Consider the following 23,675-nt stretch of genomic DNA (forward strand, 5'->3'; position numbering starts at 1 on the left):
GACATTCTGTGGCCTATTAAATTGCACTGGCAGGTTTTTAAGAGGGTCTTTACATGTAAGGCCACACACAGACACGCATTATCTCTGTAGACTTCAACAAGTGTGTGACACCCAAAGAGCTAATCCACTTTTTTATTTTAATGAGAAATTTAATGCAAGTATTTAAGGCTCTCCAAATTTACCTACTTCCTAAAAATACTAACAAAGAGCTTACAATCAGCTAATGAGTTTACTGTGGAGAAACATTCAGTTCTGACTGAAGAAAGCACTAACATATCACAGGAAAATAGACTGTAAGCAGCTACTTTATCTTTAAGCAATTGCTGAAAGAGTGAGGTCAGCGGGCGCCAGGTGTGCTTCTTGTCAGTTTAATCTATAAGCTGTTTAGCCTTCAACACAGCCCACACACTCCTGGCCTACTCCTTGGCCTATCCGAATGCCAGATCAGATTTACATCCCTGACCTGCATATATACATAATATTAATCAAACAAATTAAACAGACACGCAAACAGTTGTATTTAATTTTTTAGCTTAAACAAATACAAAATAAAATATAAATAAAAAATAATACAATAAAAAAGAATGTATATGAAAATATATTTTATGTACAAATATATAAAACAAATAAATAATCAGTTCAGCCAACAATTCCCAGACTTGCATAAATTCACAATGTGAAAAATAAAGTATTCCCACACCCTTCCCCACACATATATCAAAAATAGAAATGAATTCTTTATTTGTTTTAACCGAATCAAATGCAACCCTAATCTTGTACTATTTTTGGGCTTCACTGTACCTTAACTATCTTTTTATAATTCCTCCATTAAAAGAGGAGTGATAAACTAAGCCTGTCCAAAAAATAACCATATATCAACCATTTCTCTCTTTTTGGATATTTTTTGGGTTATTTTTTTTAACAATTTAGGTGCCTTTGTGCAATAGGAAATATACATTTATTAATTAATTTAAAAATGTGTCCACATGAAAAAAGGAAAAGGTAAAAATAGATAATGTATGTTTTTAGTATGAAGGGCTCAATTTTGACAGCACTTGTTTTGAAGGATTGTCTGCCTGAAGAGCTCTCTGGGTTCTCCTGCTTCTCTCTGGGTCATTCATAAGGCACTCTTACAGGGCATAGATAATTATCCTGAATATGTACATAATGTTTTAAATATCAAGAGATATTTACATAAACCTAAAAAACAAAATAAAGGAGGAAAAGTGTATGTCATTTGTGACCAGAGTACCAATAATTGTCTTATAAATGTTTTTTTTTCTTTTATCTTTTTCTAGTCATTTTAATTAAATAAAACATATAAACTGTCTGGACAACAAGTCACATCTGTCTGAAAGTTCCAGTTACTGGTTAATCAGTATAGTACTCTGAATGAGTATGAGTATGAGTCAGAGGATGAAAAAAGCCACTGAAGAGCTACTAAAAGAAAGTCTCTGTTAAAGAAACATCATATTAAATCCTGTAAACAGTTTGCCTAAAGGAATGTGGGGTATAAGACTAAAATTGACCTTTTAAAATTGATCATTAAACTAAATGTTATGTTTGCACATTAGTACAAACACAGCATCCCCACTGTGAAGCATGGTGGTGGCAGCATCATAGTGTGAAACATAAAATAAATGCAAAACACAGAAATATTCTGGAGGCACTCTGATTCAGTCTGATAGAGTCAAGAAAGTGTGGGGAAAAAAGTGTATTTTCCAACATGACAATGAAAAAATACAAAGAGAAAGAACTGGTTTAAAAATGACATGGTTCCAGATTCAATTCAAATGAAAATGGCTTTTTAAATCCAATTCCAACCAATTCCAGTTTTGCAAAGAGTACAATTGCAATGTCTCGATGTGTAGGCCTGATTGAGGCATATCCACATAGACTCAGGGCTGCACCTGCAGCCAAAGGTGCTTTTATGAAATACTTGACTTGAAATGGGTCAATATTTATGCAATTACTTACTTTGCATTATATGTTTTTATTTAAATTGACTTTATTTCTTTAACTTATTATCATTGACCCTGATTTAATTGAGACAATAAGAAACACTCTATATACATGTGTGTTTGTAATGTATCTAATGAGACATGTTACAGAATTTGCTATTTGTAATTTTCTCTCTCTGTTTTTTGGTGCTTTTGGATCGGCAGTGAAGGGGCTGTACTAACATGAGCAGCTACACAACACCACAATTAGTGGCAGTCGCTGAGCTTTGTCTGTGCTGGGCTGTTAGACAGGACACATAATGGCCACAGCCACAGCTAGAGGGAGAGGGAGAGAGAGAGACCCCTCTTTTCAGCAGAGAAACAATGAAGCCCACAGCCGCAATGGACGTTCCCCACAATGTGTGAAAGGATGTGATTGCATAACTTATAATAGAAAATTTCACTGGAAGAAACACACTGACCAAAGGATGGAGTCCATTAACGACTGGGCCCGGTGTGTCTGTATGTGGTCATAAACTGCTACTGGTGCTAACTGCTAACTAGCTCTGTGTCTGAGACTGTGGCCCATGTTCCATTTTTCAGAAAAATATAATAATTGTATGTTTTTAAAATAGTTTATTTTTACTTCACACCCTGTGGGCCTACAGCCACAAATGTCTGATAAAAGTTTAGAATTACCCATTACATTAGACCACAATAAGCAATTGAACTCCCTCAGAAATGCATTTGCAACAGTTATTATAAAATCTAAAATGTAATATTTTATATTTTATATACTTGAATGCTGATTTTTTTTATATTGCTCTATTCTTCCTCAGGTTTGTACACTGTTTCTTTATCATTTTACTCTTTTATTTTATTTTGTAGCTTATTAAAACAACTTAATGTTCATATACACACTTGTTGTCTCATTGTTTTAATTTGAAATTATGAAATCTGCGGATAGCTTATTTGTTTCTGATCTACACTGCTGTCTTGGACACACACAAGTAACTAGACAGCCTCTACCATGTGAAGCATAGACAGATAAACAGGGGTAGATGGATGGACGAATTGATGGATGGATTTTTTTTTTCCAATTTCTTTTATCAAGGAAATTAATTTCAGATCCTAAGATCCTACACCATGCAAAAAATACAAATAATATATACATAAATAATTAAATATAAATAAACACACACACATATATATATATCATATTTTTTGCTCAAAATGTACAGAATTTACAGAATAATACACTTAAACATCTATGCACAGGTTAAAATATCTCACTGTGGACAAAAAAATAATACAAATTTTCTCAAACAGAAAACGGTTCTTTTAAGTGATTTAAATTGCAGAATTGCAAAAAAACAGACATTTTGGTTTGTGTCAGTTAGTGGTCTGGATTGTGTGTGTAACGGAGAGTTGGATGGGCTCTAAATCCTCAGTGTGTGCGGCCCTCATTGTTCTGTCAAGGACTTATCACAATCAGAATGTACAGTGTGTCAGACACACACAGGCATATATCAACTTCAATCTCTTTTTAATGAGAAATTCTGCCCTCTCTAATATGTGCAAATTAACCCCCCCACACACACTCTGATAAAACCCCTTATACACTCTCTCTTTCTCTCGCTCTTCCCCTGGGGGCAGAACTCCTCGATGGACGGACAGAGGGCTAGATTAACCATTAGGCCTCGCTAGCAAGACGTTTTTCAATATGGAGCCAGCCTCAAAACCATTCAAACTATTACACAGCCTGGTATGGCTCATCCCAGCTGCTCGACCATCCTTTATATCATTACCAACATTACCATTATTATTATTATCAATTTTATATTCAAGCCATGTTGATTGTAATTTTTAAATTACAGCTAATAAGGAATTTTTAAAAACAGACAGTGGCCGTGTTTCTGGCTCAGTGGTGTGCCATAATTTAATGGATTTCCTGGTAAGGAATCCATTTGCCTACATTGTGCTCAGTGTGGGGTCTAGCACACGGCTGTCCACCTTCCCAGCTTTTCCTTCATCCTGTCTTCCTCTTTGGAAAAGAATGAGTTATTTCAAAGTGATAGAATACAGCACTACAGAGAGTGCAGAATCAGATCAGGTGGAAATTGTAATAGTAGTATATTCACTGTGGTCTTTGAATCTAACTTGCGTAAAAGCAGCCTTCAGTAAAATTCAATAAAGAAAAAAATCAACTGTGTCAAAAGAAACATCTCAGTAATGTACAAAAAGTGCATGTGTATATACATATATTAATGTGTGGTCAAATTTCATGTTGATTTTGCAAATATTATCTTGAATATATGTTAAAATATATGTTAAAATGAGTTAACATCCTCTACACATATACGCTTCTGCACAATTTAAATTATAATTATGCTTTAGTAATTTACCATGTTTAAAATATATATATATAATAAAATATTAAAACATTTTACCTGATTTGTGTAAATGTAGTGGCACATTTTTTTACGTAAAAAAAAAATTAAAACAGACAATTTTTTTTAAAACACAGCTAGAAGAACAATATTAGAAGAACACAGCTAGAACACAGTTAGAAGAACATTGTTAGATGAACACAGCTAGAAGGACATCGTTAAAAGGACACAGCTAGAATAACAACATTAGAAGAACACAGCTAGAACAAAGCTAGAAGGACATCAGTAGAAGAACACATTGAAGAACACATTTAGGGGGTTCCAGTTAGTAGTACACATGTAGATAAACACAGAAGAGCGCAGCAACATGAATACATTAAATCAGAGACTGTAAAAAAAGTCTATACAGTCTATGCATTAAATGAACAGAGTTGGAGGAAGACAGTGAGAGGATCACAGTTACTAGTACACAGTTTGATAAACACAGTGAGAGAATTACAGGTAGATGAAAACAGGAAAACACAGACAGAACAACACAGTTAGAGTAACACATTTAGAATAACACAGTTAAAAGAATGCAATTACAAGAGGTTTATTTAGTAACTGTTCTGTGAACTTCACTCACTGTATGTTTAGTTTCACCAGTGGCTCACCTGATTTATTTTACCGGATTCATTAGATAAACAAGGTGTTGGATGTGACTGTGGTGGTCCTGTGGGGTCCTGACTATTGAAAAACAGGACAAAAAAGCATCCAGAAAAAATGGTTTGTAATCATAGAATTAACAAAGTAATCCTGTATGTGCAGAGAAAAAAAAAACACGTAATGGGTGTAGAAACAATGAGGTGGTCATAATGTTATGCTTGGTTGATGTATAACCACAAAACAATACAAAACTAACTGTTGAAGCAGTATAGACTGCCTTGCAGTGTCTGATCAACCCTAAATCAATCAAGAAAACCTGTGAAGCATCAGTTCAGTATAAAAGAAAAACAACTGTATCTACATTTCTTTAGCTCTGTTTGTCCATCATGTGTGTCGTGTACAGGAGGAATCGGAGAATGTTCATGCAAATTGAAGCCATCAACAGCTAGTGATGAAGTGAGACTTCATATTGTAAACAGTGTGTGCCGTTGCTATGGTACCCATTTCCACTTCACAAGTGGGGAGAGCAAGTGTGTGCATGTGTGTGAGGCGGGGAAACAGCCCTGTGTGTCTCCATAGTGATCAAGATGCCACGCAAACCTGCTTTTCACCACAGCAACTTCTCTGCTGCAGTGTCTGTGGTGAACTGCTGAACAGCACAACTGTGATCAATTCTACAAGACTTCCAAGCATTCAGTAAACACTGTTTACACTGTAAACAAGTATCAGATATAATGCATGTTTAAAGTTGCATTCAATTAAATTTAAATTTATTTTTTTTGTTAAAATATATTGTATGTTATCTTGTATATATGTTCTTTCTGTATACCAGGTGGGATAATGCACCTACGTTTTTCACTTACCTGTACACCTGTACTTATGTGATGTGACAGAAACCGGATTTGATATCTGTACTACACTAGATTTTTATTTTATTTTACTTTAACTGTAATGTTAAAACCATGAATTGATCACCAGTACCAAGATTAAGTTAATTCATGTGATTGAAAAAGATTTTTTAAAAATAATGTCTTTACATCCTATGTTTTTGGAAAATATTTTAAATATATATTATAAATATGTTTAATGTTAAGGGATTATATGTTGTAAGAAAGGTTACAATTAAGTACAAACTATCATATATTTTCAACACTAACACATTGTCCTAAACTACTAATATGTTCACAAAAGTGAAGTTTCCAAATAATATTTTGTTGCTAAATACTAATGGTATAAAAAAGGTATTTAATATTTCTGTCTATCTAATAATATGTTTTTTCTTACTATTAACATGTCAACAGAAATGACCTAAATAACAAATCCAATTTAGGACAAATACTAACAAAAATATATTCAAACACAATCTTTGCATAAAAATAAAAATAAACAGTGGTTAAGTCTATCATTGTAAGAAAATCATTTTGGCTAGCAGAAAAACATTTAGTAACATCTTTGTAATTAATTAAATTTCCTATATTACAAGAAGGAACAAAATTAAACATGTTCCATCAGTTAATTGCAATGTTCTGGTGCCCTAGTGGTCTTAAGGAGTGATCTCCATGTTCTGGGAATAGGCAATTAGGACAAAAATGTGAACTTCTCCTCTAGATCACCATTAGGCTGTGCAGTTCGGAGGAAATTGATTTTTTGTTCTCTCTTTCTTTCCCCGTCCCTCCTCCTCTCAAATTCCATTTGAAGCCCCTCTTCTCCATTTGGATCCGCAGGGCCTTCTACATAAAGGGCCGCCAGAGCAGAGAGGCGTTTACTAGGACAGAAAGAAAGAGCAAAGCAAAGCAAAGCCATCTGAAGCACTCTGTGCCCTTCTACATCTATTTTTCATTCTCTGCACACTTTTCTGGTTTTGCTCTTCTTTTTAAACCTCACTCAGTCATCCTGGGCCTTTACTTTCCCCCTTCTTTCTGGTCATCTTTCCTTCTTGCTGTTCCCGTTTTTCTGGCCAAGCACTTTCATCTCTCTCACTCTCCTCTACACTCTCTGGCTCAGAATGCCAGGCTGCAGATCAATAACACATTGATTCTCCTATCAATGGACATTACCATGGATCAGGCCTGTGCTTGTACTAGCCTCAGTCCACGTGCCGCCTGTTGCCACGGGGACAAAGATTTCATCACTGCCCAACCTCTGACATGGACAGACGAGTGTGATAGACAAAGAGAGATGGCTGGAGAGAAGGATAATGGAGAAACGTATGCACACACAGGCAGGGGACAGGATCAATAGTTGAAGTGCAAAGGACAGAATCAGATGGATGTAGCACTGTTCGATTTTGTCACAGTAGAGAAGAAAAGTATGGCTTTTTGTCATAAAGCTAGTCTAAAAACAGAAGACATGGAATGGAATCTTATGAGTCTGAAGTAAATTCAGATACCAAATGAGGAAGAAATATACATATAGGGGTAACGGGCCTCAGCCTCAGCCTCAGAGAGTGGGTCATCTTCCCCCATTAGTTCTAGCTTTGCTAATCAGTGATGCAACAGGAATGGCAGTTAGTGTTCTCCTCCAAGCATGTTTATCTAACTTGATTTATGTGAATAAGAGGATTCAAAGGTTAGAGCAATACATGTGCACAAACAGAATATAAATACTACAGTTTTATGACAAAGACAAATACTTAAAACTTAAATCGTACTTGTACAAACCTAGATTATGCTTCAGTGGTGAATGCAATTTGATGTTTTGGCTTACCCCATGACAATGCTTGATATCCACACAACCAGCCATGTGTCTGGTTCAACATGACCCAGCAAAAGAAAAAGTATTCTTCATTTACAAGGTTGGTATAATTATCTATAAACCCGTGACACCATGTTGGTTATGATATTATGAGCTTATATCAGCTTTTTAATAAAACAGTGTTTCTTTTTTTTCTGTGTATACCTTTCACCACCAACATCAACAATTGTATTAAACAAATTTAGAAATGTTTGTTTTTGTTAAGTCTCATAATTAAATAATGGAAATATTTTTTTGTGTTGCAAGTTAGGCAGGCTTTACCAGAGCTGGTTCTCTAAATATACTTTATACAAGGTATCACGTGATAGTACAGAACTCAATCTTTGTTTAAATTCAAAATGTATTTTATTATTGTTTTATTAATGTTTTTAACTTGTATCTCAAACTTCCCAATTCAGACAGACAGAGGTTTTCCAAAGAAGCGTGGCGTATCATTTGTGCTGAGCCACAGCACTTAGAAGAGAAAAATCTAGAAAAAATCAAGAAAAGAATATTTCTCGCAGTTATCAATAAAAATTGTTTTGCACATTTCCGTTTTTATGAGTATAAAATTGAATTTATATAACCATACGCTACTTTTTATTCACCCACGTCCTGCTGACAAATCGGGGGGTGGGGGGTGCTTTAACAGAAGGGAAAAGGATGTCAGGAACATTGAAGGCCTTGTCTAGATGTTTGTTACAAAGGAATTACTATGTATGATTATGACTATGTTTCTGATAAGGTAGTAAAATCTATTTTTATTTGTTTGATTTATATTATATATATATATTTTTTTCCTATATATGGATATGAGATTTGTTCTCTAATCCATTTTTTACCCTGTACAAAAACAACTGCAAACAGCAAAAATTAATTTTGGGTAAGTCAGCAAAAAATAATGGGAAAATGTGAGAGCAAGTTTTTTTTTGTTGCTAAAAGTGTATAATTAATTTTATTATTTTATTTAAATCAAGTAAAATTGTCTGCTAGAGATACTTATCACCTGATGATGTGAGGTTTATTTTGCCTTAAACTCTCTTTCTCTCTCCGAGACACTCACCTGAGTGCTGTTAGAAACAGGTAGTCTTTCAGACTGAAACCCAGCAGTAAAGAGGGGAGGGATTAGAAGGGGAGGCCGAAACAGGCAGTGGTGGGGGATGGGGGAGAGGAGGAAAAATGTTCGCCCCTTCACTCAAATACGTAGTAGACCCAGTGCAGAAAAACACAATGAAAAATCAAGCACACGGCCACACACAACTATGATGGTTTTACGTTTGGCTTTATAATTCTGCCAAAGTGTGACAATTGTTCAATCTACACAGTCTGTTAGAACAGTCATATAAAAAACAGGACGACTTGATACAAATTGGACAGTTACAGTTTGTTTTGTTTATTTTATTTGCTTCCCTGTATTTGATATGTGATGAACCAGGTCCTATGCACACATTCACACACACACACACACACACACACACACATATATATATATATATATATATATATATATATATATATATATATATATATATAATTTATGGTGTATTATATGTAACATGTTTGCACAATTGGTGTGTGATACGATAGGTCTTATATAGATACTCATAAGTACAGGTACACATATAAATGAATATATATAGAGAGATAGAAAGAGAGAGAGAGAGTATGCATACATTTGTGTATATATGCATTTGTATATGTATATATGTATGACTGGATATTTGTGAAATTATCATTGGTATTTTTAAAACATAAAGGAGATATGTGTGTCACACTATAAGGCTTTTAGCGCCCATTCTTTAATTAATACATATATTTATATTTATGTGTGCATATATATATATATATATATATATATATATATATATATATATATATATATATATATATATGCACACATACATATAAATATATGTATATTTTATATATAGTATACCTTTAATTAATACATATATTTATATTTATGTGTGCATATATATAAAATGTATAACGTATAATTCTGTGATACAAATAGTTGTCATTTTGAAATCGTACATATAAACACAGTGTGTGTGCTCTTACGTAAGCTACAGGACAGAATTTTCCTCCAGCATCCTCAACATGGTGATCGGTGCGCCCGCAGCTTTTGTCGCCAGTGGAGCGGTGGAGAACATGACCTCCTTAGCCGCTCACTCAGCTCCTCAGCTGTGTGATCCAGGCTGTAAAGCTGAGCTTCAGCTTAACTGCATTACTGCTTGCCTGTGTACTGGCCTCCGCACAGCTGAGCTATCTGCTCCCTACTGCTGAATCGCTGTAAATCAGACAGCAGTCCCTCAAACCCTCAAACCACAGAGCCTGCAGGTCTCTACGGCCCAGCCACGAGAACACGGCCATCAGAACACCAACACCACTGCTGACCACTGGAGACAGGGAATATAAAATAAAATAAATAAATATGCATAGCGCTACATAGTGCCCATATGACATAATATTGCATTTGACGCATATACATATGTATACACTAATTGTTTTTTTCTTTTGGATACACACATTTATACTTATTTCTTATTTACAAGTAACATATGCAAAACACATAATATATCAAATCTACCATTATCATTGTCCATGCTTGTACATGCAGCTTTGAATTTGTTTTACCTATTTGATAAAAATAATTATTAAAATTAAAGGGGGTGTTATTAATATTAATTATTAATTATTAAATTATTAATATTAAATTAGGGTGTATAGATGGACAAACATATAGATAGAAAGAAGAAATACTGTTTTTAAAACTGAAACTCAACAAGAGTCTTTCCCGGCTTTGCTGGCGTTTGCTGACGCAGATGAAAGAAAGAAACTACTAAACATCGGAGGACCGATCGAGTCGTGGTCATTTTGTGGTGGTCGGGAACAGCAGAGAGAGACTGATGGTTACCGATTTCAGACGCACTGGAATGATAATTCACGATATCCTATTGACAATATTATCAACACTGTGAATCACCTCAGTCTTTATTTGTCCTTTGTGTAACTGGAGTATGTAACTAAAGAATCATGGTCTCAGTCCCCATTCAGTGTTAATTAATTTCCTATAGGAAAGCAGTTTTATTGGAAAGTGATAGACAAAATGCAGAATAAAATGTTTTAATTCGAGGTCAGAGTTAGGTAGGCCGATGGGCCTGATCATATGCTGACCACTTCTCAGTAGAAAAAAGTAAAAAGGTCAGTATGGAGCTCGCGATCGTAGACATGACAGAGCTGTGTAGGTGAGGTGTGTGTGCGCGCGCTTGAAACGTGCTCAGGTTTTCAGTCTTTGTTCCGCTGCTCTCCGACTCGATGCCTAAAAACCTGGTTCCTCCTCAATGTCTACAATCTGCAATCAAATCCCACCACTGCCACCATGCGGCCACACGAGCGCCCCGCCCACACGCACACACGTACAACCACACACACTTTGTATAAACGCGCATTTGTGTGGTGCGCGCGGCGTGTGTGTATCGGTTTTTATTACATTGTTTACCATCATTGAAATAACCCAAGTTAATCCATCTTCACCATGTTTCACAGAAATCCTGTCCTTCTTAAGGTTTTAAATACGGCTACATTTTTGTAAAACGTGGCGTTTTCCTCTTCTAATGACTGTCGCCTTTTTAAAACACATTATTTGTATTATTCCAATTATTCAGATTGTTTGTCATAACCACTATAATTCTTGAAGATCGATGTAATGTAAGAAACTGTTACTGTTTATTTTTTCTCATATTTTTTAGATTTAAAATATCCAAATTGTAAATGGAAATTAAAAATTATGTCATTTTACTTTTTTACTTAGTTGTCACAAACATACATGAGTATCTGATTAACAAAAAGCCTTAATAGTATTATTAGATTTAACAACCAATAAAAATCTAACTACACGTGTATTAATGCTATCTCAAAGTTAGGTTAAATGACCGCCCAGATTGTTAGATTCATGGGCGTGGTAGTGGGGGGAAAAGTGGACCTGACTACCCAGGGCCCAAGTAGGGAGAGGGGCCCATAAAAATCCTGATTTATTCATTTATTTTTAGTGGTATTTTTATTATTGAATTGGGCCCTCTAATTAACTATTTATTAATTAATCTATCAAAAATTATTGATAACATCTACTGAGAGAATTAACTTTAGTTAAAGTCCTCTCAACATATGGGACATTCTGGGAGCCCCCTCCTGGAGGCGCAAGATGGTTTGGTCCGCCCGACAGCGACCCGGCTACAGGTGTACCGTCAGTGAGCCCAGATTAAATGACCTGGAGGGGGGGGGTTAGAGACTTCATGCTGCCCCTAAAACAGAAATCAGGTTATCAGAAGAAGAAAGAAAGAAGGCAGAGTGAGGGTAGGCAGCTGTTGACGGCGTTCTTTCCCAAAGGTGAACAAAGGTGAACATTTGCTTGTTATGCTAAGTGTAATTAAAGGTAATGTAGTCCTCTCCACACAGCTGCTGCTGATGTCTGTAGGCTCACGTGAAGCCGTTAGCTTAGCAAATTACCAACCAGACTGCTGCTGCTGTAAGAATAAAGGTAATTATGAGCCGCGTAACGTTAGATATCGACATTAACCGGTCTTAGAAACTCCCCCTTACGTTGGTAAGTTGGTTCGAGAGAGAGAGAGAGAGAGAGAGAGAGAGAGAGATTTATTTTAAGTTATAAGTAAGTTATTATTTTGGTTCAGTGCGTGTGCTATAGCCTATTGTCTACTAACACAGCAGAGCTGAAAGAGAAACAGTGCTGAGACTTAATAAATGATCCACCTAGCAATATTTCTGCTGCATATATCAACATGTAAATAGCCTACCAATATCTCTGTAGGTGCGAGTACACACTAGTAATATATTAAACAATAAAGCAATTGATTATTTTTGTCTGGTAAAAAGCCTTTGTATTGCAGTGCAGTGCTTAAAAAGCTATTATCAACGCTCAATAAATTCATGATGTTACCAAAGCCAATGAATAATCATGTTAAATAACTGTGATCTCAATATTAATCAAAAATAATTGTGATCATGATTTTTGCCATATATTTTTGCCAGAGATTGTAGCTTAAAACTTTATTAATGCTTTTTATTTTAGATAAATACCGCTTTTTTGCTCACATTCTTCATGTACTTGATAGGGGCCCACTGACATTGCGAGTGTACAGGGCCCAGAATTTGCTGCTACGCCCCTGGTTAGATTTTAACGTTTACCATGTTACATTTAAACTAACAGTGTTGGTTTAAACACTGGCAAATATGTAGTTTTCAGCCACAAAAATGTGTAAGTGTACGTGTGTTTGTCTATTTTGTTGCAGTTATGGTATCAACGTTTTTGCAATAATTTTGTTTGCCATGCGAATTAATATTTATTTATAACTGTAACACACGGGGAATGTCAAAACATCTTGTTTTTCCGTTGCTTCTAGGCCGTCTTGTTGTTTATTACTATTTTGAATAGCATAACCATACAACGTTAATCAGCCACCATCAACATGAAGAAACACATGGCTGTTTAGCCTTCAGTTTAGAATATTAGGAAAAATAAACTTTACATTTTCCTATAGGGGGCAGGATCACCCACAGGCTTTCATTTACATTTCGTATCAGCTGCCTTCTTACCACCCCCTCCACACACCCCTCCCGTCCATACGCCCGCAAACATCCTACTTACGCTTTAACTCCAGAATAAAGAGGCTTTAAATTTCTACCTTCAGGCCTTCCTGCTCTTGAAAAGAAAGAGAGGCTCTTGGGACCGAGAATATTTAAAAAGTGACCAGAGGCCTAGACTGGATCCTGGACCTTAATTGCCTTAGATTGGAGCCTACTAGAGATCAGCAACCCTTGCATACATTCAAGCATTTAACACGTATTCGTCGGTGCAGTGGCGAACAGGGGAAATCGTGTAATATATGAAATTAGAAAAAAAATAGTAAAAAAAGACAGCAAATAATGATCATACTAATTAAGCAGTTATCAAATTAAGTAAAACAAATACGTGGGCTGTTTAAATAAAGGGAACACAGTGTGGGGAATATACAAAAGAGGGAAAGAAATAAACTTTTTTTTCTATAATAACATATCCTCCGCATTTTCGCTTTTACTTTCTGTCTAATTTAGTCTTCTCTGTGATTGTGATTGGAGATTTAGGGGTAACATTAAAAACACCAGGTTTCCTCAAACTTGCCTAATAAAGCGCTCAGGTCTGCGTGGATGAAAAACAGAGAGACTCGTAAAACAGAGGGGGCAAAGCAATTACCATAAGGGCATAAGGGCCCCGTTACACAGGAGTAAAAAAATGCTTTAATTTCTTATATCTATATTTTTTCTAAATATGCCTGAATATGAGCACATATGAGTACATGCAAATTTATTTGCATACATTTTAAATATATCTCAACTGAACATTTTGAGTTCATTCTGTATTTAAATGAATCTCTAATTGTATCTGGAATTCTCTGAACTTCATTATTATGGCAACTGAAATGTCAGCCTTGACTAAAAGTAATGTATTGCAGCCCTGATTGCCTTTGGCTTTGGTTGCAGTGGAATGCAACTTGCTTTATTTTTAACTAAGTTCTTGTCTTAATAGACTGCTGCATTGCAGCAACAATTACATCAACACAATGATTATCAACCAAGGTGGATTTCCCAAAAGCTTCTTAGCAAAACGATAATTTTTAGATGATCAGTCGAGCATCACACTGAGCACTGAGGTTTAAAAAGCAGATTACGCAGCACTAAACACATGTGGATTGGATACGTGTATAATTAATATGGGTTGCTGCACAGCGAATAGAGATGTGTGATCCGAGAGTAAGCGCCGGTACTTAAGAAAGTAAAACTACATCTGCACGGCAAACGCTTTAGCTGCTAAATCAAATCGTTCTTTTTACTTCGGTTGGAGTCGGACGATAAACTTACAGAAAACTAAAATTTCCTGTGTTGCATTTAAGAGGGGCAGAAAATACGTGAGCAATGCGTATCTGGTTACTCTTGAGATTAATTAGCCTATTATTTGTACATTTGTTACAATAGACGCTGGAGTTCATTCTCCAACCTCCACAACTGCGTGTTTTCATACTCAATGTCCTCAACACGGCCCTCTTTTTATCGTGCTTCACTTTTTAAATAAACACTTGAATCCTAATGAAAAACAATGAGCCTAATACTTCTACAAAATAATACAAATTGTAATGTATAATTCTGTTAATTGTAATCGATTAATCCTAACATTTAAATTGCGTATAGCCATAATTAATCAATAATGCGCAATGTTTATTGGCTATATTAAAGCAGTAAAAATGCAATATGAAAATGGCAAAAAATCTTTATTTGATTGTAAAATTATTATACCAATAAACCAATGAACATAAATAGTTTATGTAAAATAAAAAATCACTGAAAACGAACACCGAAGACGAGACTGAAAATATGCCTCATCATAATCTCTTTTTATTAAAATATTTTAAAGTGTCCATATAAACTTTTTTTATTTAAGATGTATATTACCAACTACCTCTTTTTTCTTTCTTCTTTCTTTCTTTCTTTCTTTCTTTCTTTCTTTCTTTCTTTCTTTTTCTTCTTCTTCTACTTCTAATTAATTGAAAATCCGTAACTCATCTCAGTATTTCACTATTTCACCAGTTACCATTATATCACAGTATTTTTAAGTGTTCAGCTTTTCTCTCTCCATGTTTTCGACACAGGATTTTTTTTCATATTTTACACAAATATATATACAATATACACACATATAAACCGTATTCACGAATTCACCTTATCTATTTGTTTTTGCAAGTCTTAACATCTCGGTTATTATTTCAGTTCTTATGAAATCCAGTTTGTTTCTCAGCCCACTTAACTAAATACTTATAAATCCTGTCTAATGGAAAAAATCAAGGCATTTTCTTTTGATTTTTAAGTCACATATGTATTTAGAAAGGCTACGAGGTATTCCAATTATGGTTCCTGAAATGTCAGAAAATAATAAGTAGGAATTTACTAGTTTCTTTAAATTAAGTAGTATATTATATTTATAAAACAAGATCTACAGACAGCTTCCAAATCGAGGATGGTCATGTCGAAATATTTAGGCCTTCAGTTGTGATGTCCAGCAGCCGCTACCTTTTCGGTGAAATAATGACATAGGTGGATTATTTTAACCAGTGCCCGTTTCCCTTTAGCAAAAGCAGTAAAGGTGAACCGGTAAAGGATTTTAAATGCAACGTTTGTGTAAAGTTTACTGTAAGTCTAACAGAAGGTTAGCCCAACACTTGTATAATCACACAGTAAATTTTCCAGTGTTAAATCAACACTGTTAGTGTTAAAATGTACACTCTCAGTGGTAATTTAACAATGGCAAATTTACTGTGCATGATAACTTAGAAGGCCCTTGATTTAGGTTTGCAGTTTACAATACAATGCTAGAGTAGTGAAAATAATCACTTGTAATAAAATAATGTTAGAGAGTAATCCAGAAGTTTTATTTGCGATTTATCCATGAGAAATTAAACAACAACAATAAAATCAAATAGCAGTGTTTCAATAAACGTATATATAGTTTATTAAACTTGTATGGGTAATTATATAATTTGTATCATACTCAGAGCTATATTACTGCACTTAAGATGTTATTTAATTTCTTCTTCATTTTCGTATCTTTTCACTTTTTGTTCTTCTTGTTTTATCCATGACTTCATTCTTCTCTTCTCTTCTCTTCTCTTCTCTTCTCTTCTCTTCTCTTCTCTTCTCTTCTCTTCTCTTCTCTTCTTATCTCTTCTTTTCTCTTCTCTTCTTCTATTCCACTTTTTGTCTAATTATCATAATAGAGCGTGTTACATAGCGTGTTAGGGCAGATATCATACCATTACGGGAGTGTTTTATCACCTCCAGAAGGATTAATTTAAAACAGGTGGGGTGACTTTTTCCAAACGAAGCACAAGCTCCTCCCCCTACTAAAGCAACAGATCGAGCAAAAGGTTTAGCGCAGGTGAGTCGGTTTATCATTTTCTTATTGTTAAACATTTGCTGTTACCAGCGGTTTATGTGACGAGAGATTAATCAGGAGGCCTGTAGCAAACTGTCACATCCATTTTGTGAAAAGTCTGGGATATCAACAAGATGGCTGCTTTGTTATTGCGGTTAGAAGTCAATATGGAATATGTAGCTATTTATGCAATGAAACTGATGTTTTTATATTAAATAGTGAAATTGTGTTAACGCAAGAGGGTGGCCTTTATACTACACGTTATTGCAGACATATTACATTTATTTTTGTTTATCCAATCTACAATCGCACTTTCCTTAAATAGCACAACCCCTATACCATCGATAGGTCTTTAATAATGCTAGTTAATAATCCAGACTTAATAGTGAGTGAGTATAAATTTGTTTATTTATTTATTTCCCCATCTGTGTTATTGTCTGACAGGCTTTCATTATTAACTTTTTGCGTTAAGGCTGGTGAAATGTTTTCTTTTCTTTCTCCACATGTGGTGTGAATCCAGCTGCGTGTACGACATAAATATCAGCCATCATGCATATTCTACAGCCTCCACCATTTGACAAAAGGTTTTTTATGCCAATATAACCAACCTGTTTAAGGCCTCAACCAAAGGTCATGTAAGGCGTTTGGTGGTTTAGAGAGACTGATGAGGATACATAATTAAAGGCAGTCCCAAAACAGTGATCGAACTGGGGTTTGCATCATTTTAGATGTGTCAAAGATTTGCTTTTTTCATTAAAACAGTAAAATGATTACTGGAATACTGAAATTGCAAATGTCCGTCGAAGTTTAGGATTTTCTAAAGCCATATGTTGATTTGCCTTGAACTGTATATGACTTCTTATACAATTATACTTAATCTTGTCCAGTTATTTAGAAAAATTGAAAAACATAACGTCTTGTAAATGAAATCTAAATCTATGTTTGGAAATTGGATTCGTGTTCTTGCATGTTAAGGAAGGGGTTTTATGGTATTTTATGTCAGTGTAAAATTAAGAATCTTTTTGGGTTTACTCAGGCACTTTTGCAAAATAAAATAGTGTTAACATAGAAGAGCAAATAGCACAATAATGTTCTTCTTTTATTGTATTTATGTTATTTTTTTCAATTAGTATATGTAGCTCATTTTTTTAATTATACATTTGTTATATATTATTTTTTGTACTCATTATAGTATAAATCAATACATTCTATCTTAAATAAATATGTTAAGCTGTATTCAATTTGTTTGTTTCTGTGTATTTTTCCACTTTGCAAACTGTTTTTTTTTTTTAAGTAAAGGAAGTTTGCAACATGTTTCCATTTAGAATCGTGACAACCTAAATTGGAATGATGGTTGGTTGTATGGTTGGTGGCTATACTATTGTTCAAAAAATAACCAGGACTCAATAGTGTAGCTCATATCCACAGCCTTTATAGGAACATGGGTGCTGTACACACGGGAAAGGAGTAAGAGAAAATTCGATGGTTGGTTAATACCAGGTTTAATCTCAGGTTTTAGGGTAAGTACCACTAACCTCACTCACCAGCGGAGCAAATTAGCTTTACACGCGTGGATTTCACAAAGCCGGACTTTTGTGTTAGCCTGATAATGACTGTTCAGTAGAAGAACAACTAATGTACTGTGGCATTGCTTATCACTCACGTTGGGCTTAATCTGCCTATTTACTTAAATTGGCTCTTATTCTGGGATCGATTTAAGGCGACACTGAGATGACATTACCTTGTCAAAAAAAACTTTCCCTTTAATCGGGTAGGCTACCTTCACAATGCTTTGGAATAAATAAAAAAATGGAGAAAAATACTTGATCGGTTTTACATGAGATGACCAAATCGAACTGCATTCAATGTATCAGGGGTATTTTAAATGCCAAACCTGTGAGCAGCCTATCTATGTCTACTTAAAAATATGGGCTGTTCACGGTGCAATATGTACGGTTTAAGTACAGTTTAAATGTAAAGAATCAGCCAGTCCCATTCCCATATGTTATATATACACACTAAAAACAGGTACGATATAAGTACTGTCTTGTACTCAAAGGTACAATTTGATCATTGATATAAGGTTATTGGCCTTTACAGGGTCAGATGTGTTATCTCCAAAGTAAAAAGTCTGTATCACTGTACTAACAAATAATATTTATTTTAATTGTACATTTTTTTATTAGAACGCCAGACAATTTTGGATCATCGAGTTCTTGACACATATTCAGTTGATGATAATGTTTATATTCTTTATAATCTTTACTCAATATAAGGTACAACACCAGTGACGAGCTTTGTACTCTTTTAAGTACAAATCTGTACTTAATTTTCTTAGTGTGTATATGTAGTAAGAAAATTCAATGAAGTGATTAGACGTTGTGTTGAGGTAGACCCTATTCAAAATAGCTCAAGAGCAGCTGGTCATCCAGAAAAGAACATGCCTTAGCTCGTTATCTAGTTTTGACCAGCATATGTTATGTCTGCTCTTGATATCCAGTTGGATTTTTTTTTTTAATCAGGGATTTTATGTTGCGGGAACACGCTGAAATATGCAGTGAATGTTTAACATCGCTGGTGACCCGATAATGCAGAGCAGCAGAGGCAGCTTCAGGATCAGCTGACGTGCTCACGTGACCGCGCCTAACCCGTCTGTACAAAATGGAGTTGTCAGACTCTGTGGTAAAGGGGCTCCAGACGTTGGCAGACCCTGCTTGTTTCGACTTAAAATCTTTCAGTGCCTTCACCGAAGTGGCTTTCGACAGTCTGCTGTCTTCCACAGGCAACGGTGTTTCCGGTAAGGCGGCTTTTGCTTCTCTTTGTCCTCATGAGTATCCGGCTGGTTGCAGTCATGGAGGAAAAGGTGGTAGACGATGCTCGTCTGTTTCAGGCTCTTGCTCTGCTGTGCTGTTCTACACAAAATTTTACAAAGATCTCATGAGCTGCAGGACAGCCATAGCATGTGTTACAAGCTGCCTAAGCCCTCGAATGCACCTTAATTCATCTATTAGCAGTACGTGGCACACGGCTAAGCTAGCATCTTAGCATGTGTTGTAGCCTGGAGAGAGATTGACACAACGGTTGACAATGTTGATTGCAGAAGCGGATTTAAGTAACATAGCCTGTGCTGTAGGAATGTATACGATGTGGGACTAATAGACATATATGCAATGCACAGGCAGACGGTACAGCATTTTGATTAACAGACCTAGAAAACTACGCTATGGCCGTGCACACGCCTCAAATAAACCTTATGTATGCACAGTGCAATCCAATCATCTATATATCCATAATAGTATGTTTCCATGCCGAAAAGTGCACCTACTGTGCTGATAAGAGCATCGAATTATTTAAGAAAAGCATTGCCAGTGAAATTGTAGCTTGGGTCATCATGCTCAGTACCTTGTATATGGTCAAAGAAAAGTGTGTTCTTCCAGTTGTCCAAATCCACTAATGCTCTTTTGGCTAAATGAAGAAACATTTCTTCCTGAAATGTTCCAACATTAAGTGCTAAACCCACCCAGAAAGTTGCTGCAATACGTTTTGCTGCATTCTCTATTTCAGGGAAAAAATAGGCTAAGGGGCACTTTTAAGGACAGGGATAAAGTCCAGTTCTAGTCTATTTTCTTTCAGTGGGACAGCTCCATTCGGCGTGCCATGTAGTTCAAAACCAGGCTTCTTGCTCTTTGGGAAACTTCCAAAAATGTTTACATGCTTTTGGACTTTTGGAGCCAGTTTCAGAGATAGATTAAGTCTATACTTGTAACAATTTCCTGCAGTTTAGTCCAAGACTATGGTTAATCAGTGTCCAGTAAACCATATATAAGATCTATAAGTAGGTCTAAAACATACAGTCATATGACAATGTTTCAGTCAGATGTTTAGGAAACTGGGATTGTTTAAATCAACTACTGTACTTTTTGTGTCCATCCATCACAGGTCACCCAGCACTGAAGAACATTGATCAGGCTCTTCTGAAACACTGTCATGTTGCAGCAACAACATTTATACTAGAAGCAGTAAAGCAAAATGCAGACAAGTCAACCATTAGGTAAAGTTTAATGTTGCTTTTTGAAAGTATTAACCTGGTTTGGATTATTTTGGTTCCTTTTCTAAAATTAATAGTCTGCATTTGTTCTTACAGTTCATGCCTTGAAGATGTCAAATTTGATTCAGAAAAAGTGGAAACATTTTATACATCATACCAGGTTATAACCTCTTCCAGTGTAATAATGGATAATTTGTAAAATAGCTTATTGCTAAGGGCCTTAATTTTTTATATTTTTCTTTCAGATAAACAAAAGAAACTTGGAAAATCTGCTCTCAAGGTGAGTCATAAACAGTTGTGTGCCCATTCATTATTTTTATTGAAATAAAAAAATACACCACTGATTAATACCTACTGCCTTAGTATAATGTGTTAATTATATGAAGTATTTCCTTATTGTAGATATGATATCTATATCTGTTGTTGATTTGTGAATGAATATGGGCCATTCATCAATGATAACTTTTTGTTTGATTTTCTTAGTATTGATAGATGCCCCCCTCACATTACTGATGCATCATGGCGCCTGGAATATTGCATAAAGGTAATGTACCCATGTCCCAAGCTATAATGTCAGACAACCATACCAACACCATGCAGCCTTATGACTCCTTTCTTTTTTATTAGAATGGCCATGTGCATAAAGTCAATCAGCCATCTTACCTAATTTCATTTGATGTTGAGGTTAGTGTATCTATGTTCTGTTTGACAATAAAGCTAAACTATTTGTTTACATGTATCTATTGCTTTATTAAAAAATGAAGTTGCTGTTTTACAGAATGGTGAACGTGAGGGGACCTCTTCAGAAGTAAATTTTAGTTGCACATTGGAGCAACTTCAGGTACTTATTTAAAATGATTAAAATGAATCATGGTTTATTTGTGTGGCTTAAATAAAGTGTTTGTGGAGGATTTATCACAAGGTAAATTAACTGTACAAAAAATGTAAGATTCACCATTTCACTATCACATTTGTTCCCAAACTGTAGTGAACACCCGTATTTTACACTGCTCTTGCAGGTCAGGAGACTAAGGTTCTTTTGAATTTGTCGGCTTTTTTGGAACTACTGTAAATTAAACGTTTGTGTGCAGTGCTGCAGAAAATCCACCTGCTTTTGATCACAGCAAAGGTTTTGGGAATTAATTAAATATGTCACAATGAAGAATTTCATTTTACTTGCCTTTTCATGACGCTAGTGGAACCTCTACATCGGCTTAAGTAAAGCATAAGTTAACACTGCCATCGAACGGTATACTTTTAAGGCTGACTGCTGCGAATTGACTGCTGCCATACAGTCCAATAAACCCCCCACAAATATAAGATACGCGTTTTGTGAAATGTTTGTTTTATGAACTTTTGTTATATGACTGTTGAAGCTATTAAATATTTTGTACGGAGTACACAGTGTGGACAAGGTTATTTCACCAGCATCTCGAAAGCAAATCCGAAACGGGGGTGAATTAAGCTAAATTGATATCAAAACTTTATAAATGTGTTCTTAATGGCTTGTTATACACACTTTTCACAAGCTACGTGATTTTACAACAACTAACGTTGGTTCTTAAAATGTATTTGATAATGCTGTTTAGAAAATTGTTTAAAAGTTTTTTTTTCTATTGCATCATCGTAATGCAAAACGTAACGAATCCGTGATGAGTGCCCTATAGAAACAGTTACACGGGAGAACTTCAAACGAGATTGTTCAAACAAGCTGAAACTCATTTTTTACGTATCTGTACAGCAACTTTTGCCTTGACATATCTATTTAACTGTTTTGTTTGTTAGGAGAAACAAAAATGCAAGGTAGAAAGCAGGCTACTTAAATTGTTTGTTGTCGGTGTCAATCCATGTTGAATAGTGATTTGCTATGATTTACTTGACATAATATGTGAGAGATAGGTATCCTGAGAGTTAACTTTATTGTGATTTCAACGTCGTTTAGGATTTAGTGGGAAAGTTGAAGGACGCAGCGAAGAGCGTGGAGAGGGCCACCCAACTGTAAGCCCTTCACCCCGGCGGGGACGCCCCCTCCCCACTCTTCGGTCCCAGCGGAGATGGCATGAAGGGCTTGGGATTTTCACTTCTGCTCTTTAAATGTTTGTGTTTTCATATAAAATAAAACAAAATAAACAATTGTCTTTGTGTTGTTATTTGTGAAAACAATGTGAAAGAAAGTGTGCGTGATTGCAATAAATGTATGTATGTAAATGTATTAATGGGTGCGTAATACTGTACGTCATGTTTTAAGAACCGACTTCTTATAAGGTCTGCGGACTGTATTGGGCTCTATTGAAGGTTTCAAAACAGGCTGAATGTCTAGATCGGAACAGACGTGCGCGAGAATCAGTGAAGACTGATATACAAAAAAACTGTTGATTCAATGAGAATATTTCTATGAAAGCAGTTACAATATCAAATAAGCAGAGAATATGTGTGTGAGTGGTGACGTTATAAAGTTTAGTAGATAAAAAAACAAAACAACGGCCAGTGGTATCACTTGTTCGGTGATCGCTTTACGCATAATATATAATTTAATACATGAAAACGGGTTGTCATGGGGAGTGTCAGCGCTTCATACGCAACATCTCCACGTCTACATGAGTTTTTAACGAGGGACAAACGCAAACTTCCGAGTGCTACCTAACAATTTGCAATGGTAATGGTTCTACTTAGAACTCACAGAGCCACAGAACACTTTAAGGGGTTCCGATGCTGGCTGTACAGTATAGTTCTTTAAAAAAAAAACAAAGATTGAGAATTCATTTATGGAGCACCTAAATAACTCCGGCATTGTTACCCCAAATACCGTCATTGAACTAGACACCCCTAAAGAGCTCTTAACGGTTTCTATAGTAACGGTAACGGTTTTATATGGAACCATGCCAGTCTCATTTGATCTTCAAAATGTTCTATGACGATTAATCTATTTTATATTTTGT

At 35.4% G+C, this 23,675-nt stretch overlaps 1 protein-coding gene across 2 annotated transcripts; it reads left to right on the plus strand.

The window, feature by feature from the left end:
- Positions 1-19,303: 19,303 nt before the first annotated feature.
- On the plus strand, positions 19,304-22,870 carry commd3 (COMM domain containing 3). 2 transcript variants are annotated; one of them, XM_015607249.3, is made up of 8 exons: positions 19,304-19,485; positions 20,628-20,739; positions 20,833-20,896; positions 20,982-21,016; positions 21,220-21,280; positions 21,364-21,420; positions 21,501-21,577; positions 22,679-22,870. In XM_015607249.3, the coding sequence occupies exons 1-7, from the start codon at positions 19,350-19,352 to the stop codon at positions 21,546-21,548; spliced, it is 513 nt and encodes a 170-aa protein (XP_015462735.2). In that variant the 5' UTR covers positions 19,304-19,349; the 3' UTR covers positions 21,549-21,577; positions 22,679-22,870. The 2 variants fall into 2 exon arrangements, with proteins under 2 accessions (XP_015462735.2, XP_015462734.2); XM_015607248.3 differs by having other exon boundaries at positions 19,306-19,485; positions 21,515-21,577.
- Positions 22,871-23,675: the final 805 nt, after the last annotated feature.

This window comes from Astyanax mexicanus, chromosome 1, assembly GCF_023375975.1.
Source record: "Astyanax mexicanus isolate ESR-SI-001 chromosome 1, AstMex3_surface, whole genome shotgun sequence".
NCBI classification, from domain to species: domain Eukaryota; kingdom Metazoa; phylum Chordata; class Actinopteri; order Characiformes; family Acestrorhamphidae; genus Astyanax; species Astyanax mexicanus.

Coding starts and splice junctions, on each gene's coding strand:
- commd3 (XM_015607248.3), top strand. CDS start 19,350: ATGGAGTTGTCAGACTCTGTGGTAAAGGGGCTCCAGACGTTGGCAGAC. Junction 21,281..21,363: donor GCCTGGAATATTGCATAAAG/GTAATGTACCCA, acceptor CTTTTTTATTAG/AATGGCCATGTGCATAAAGT. Junction 21,578..22,678: donor GCACATTGGAGCAACTTCAG/GTACTTATTTAA, acceptor AACGTCGTTTAG/GATTTAGTGGGAAAGTTGAA.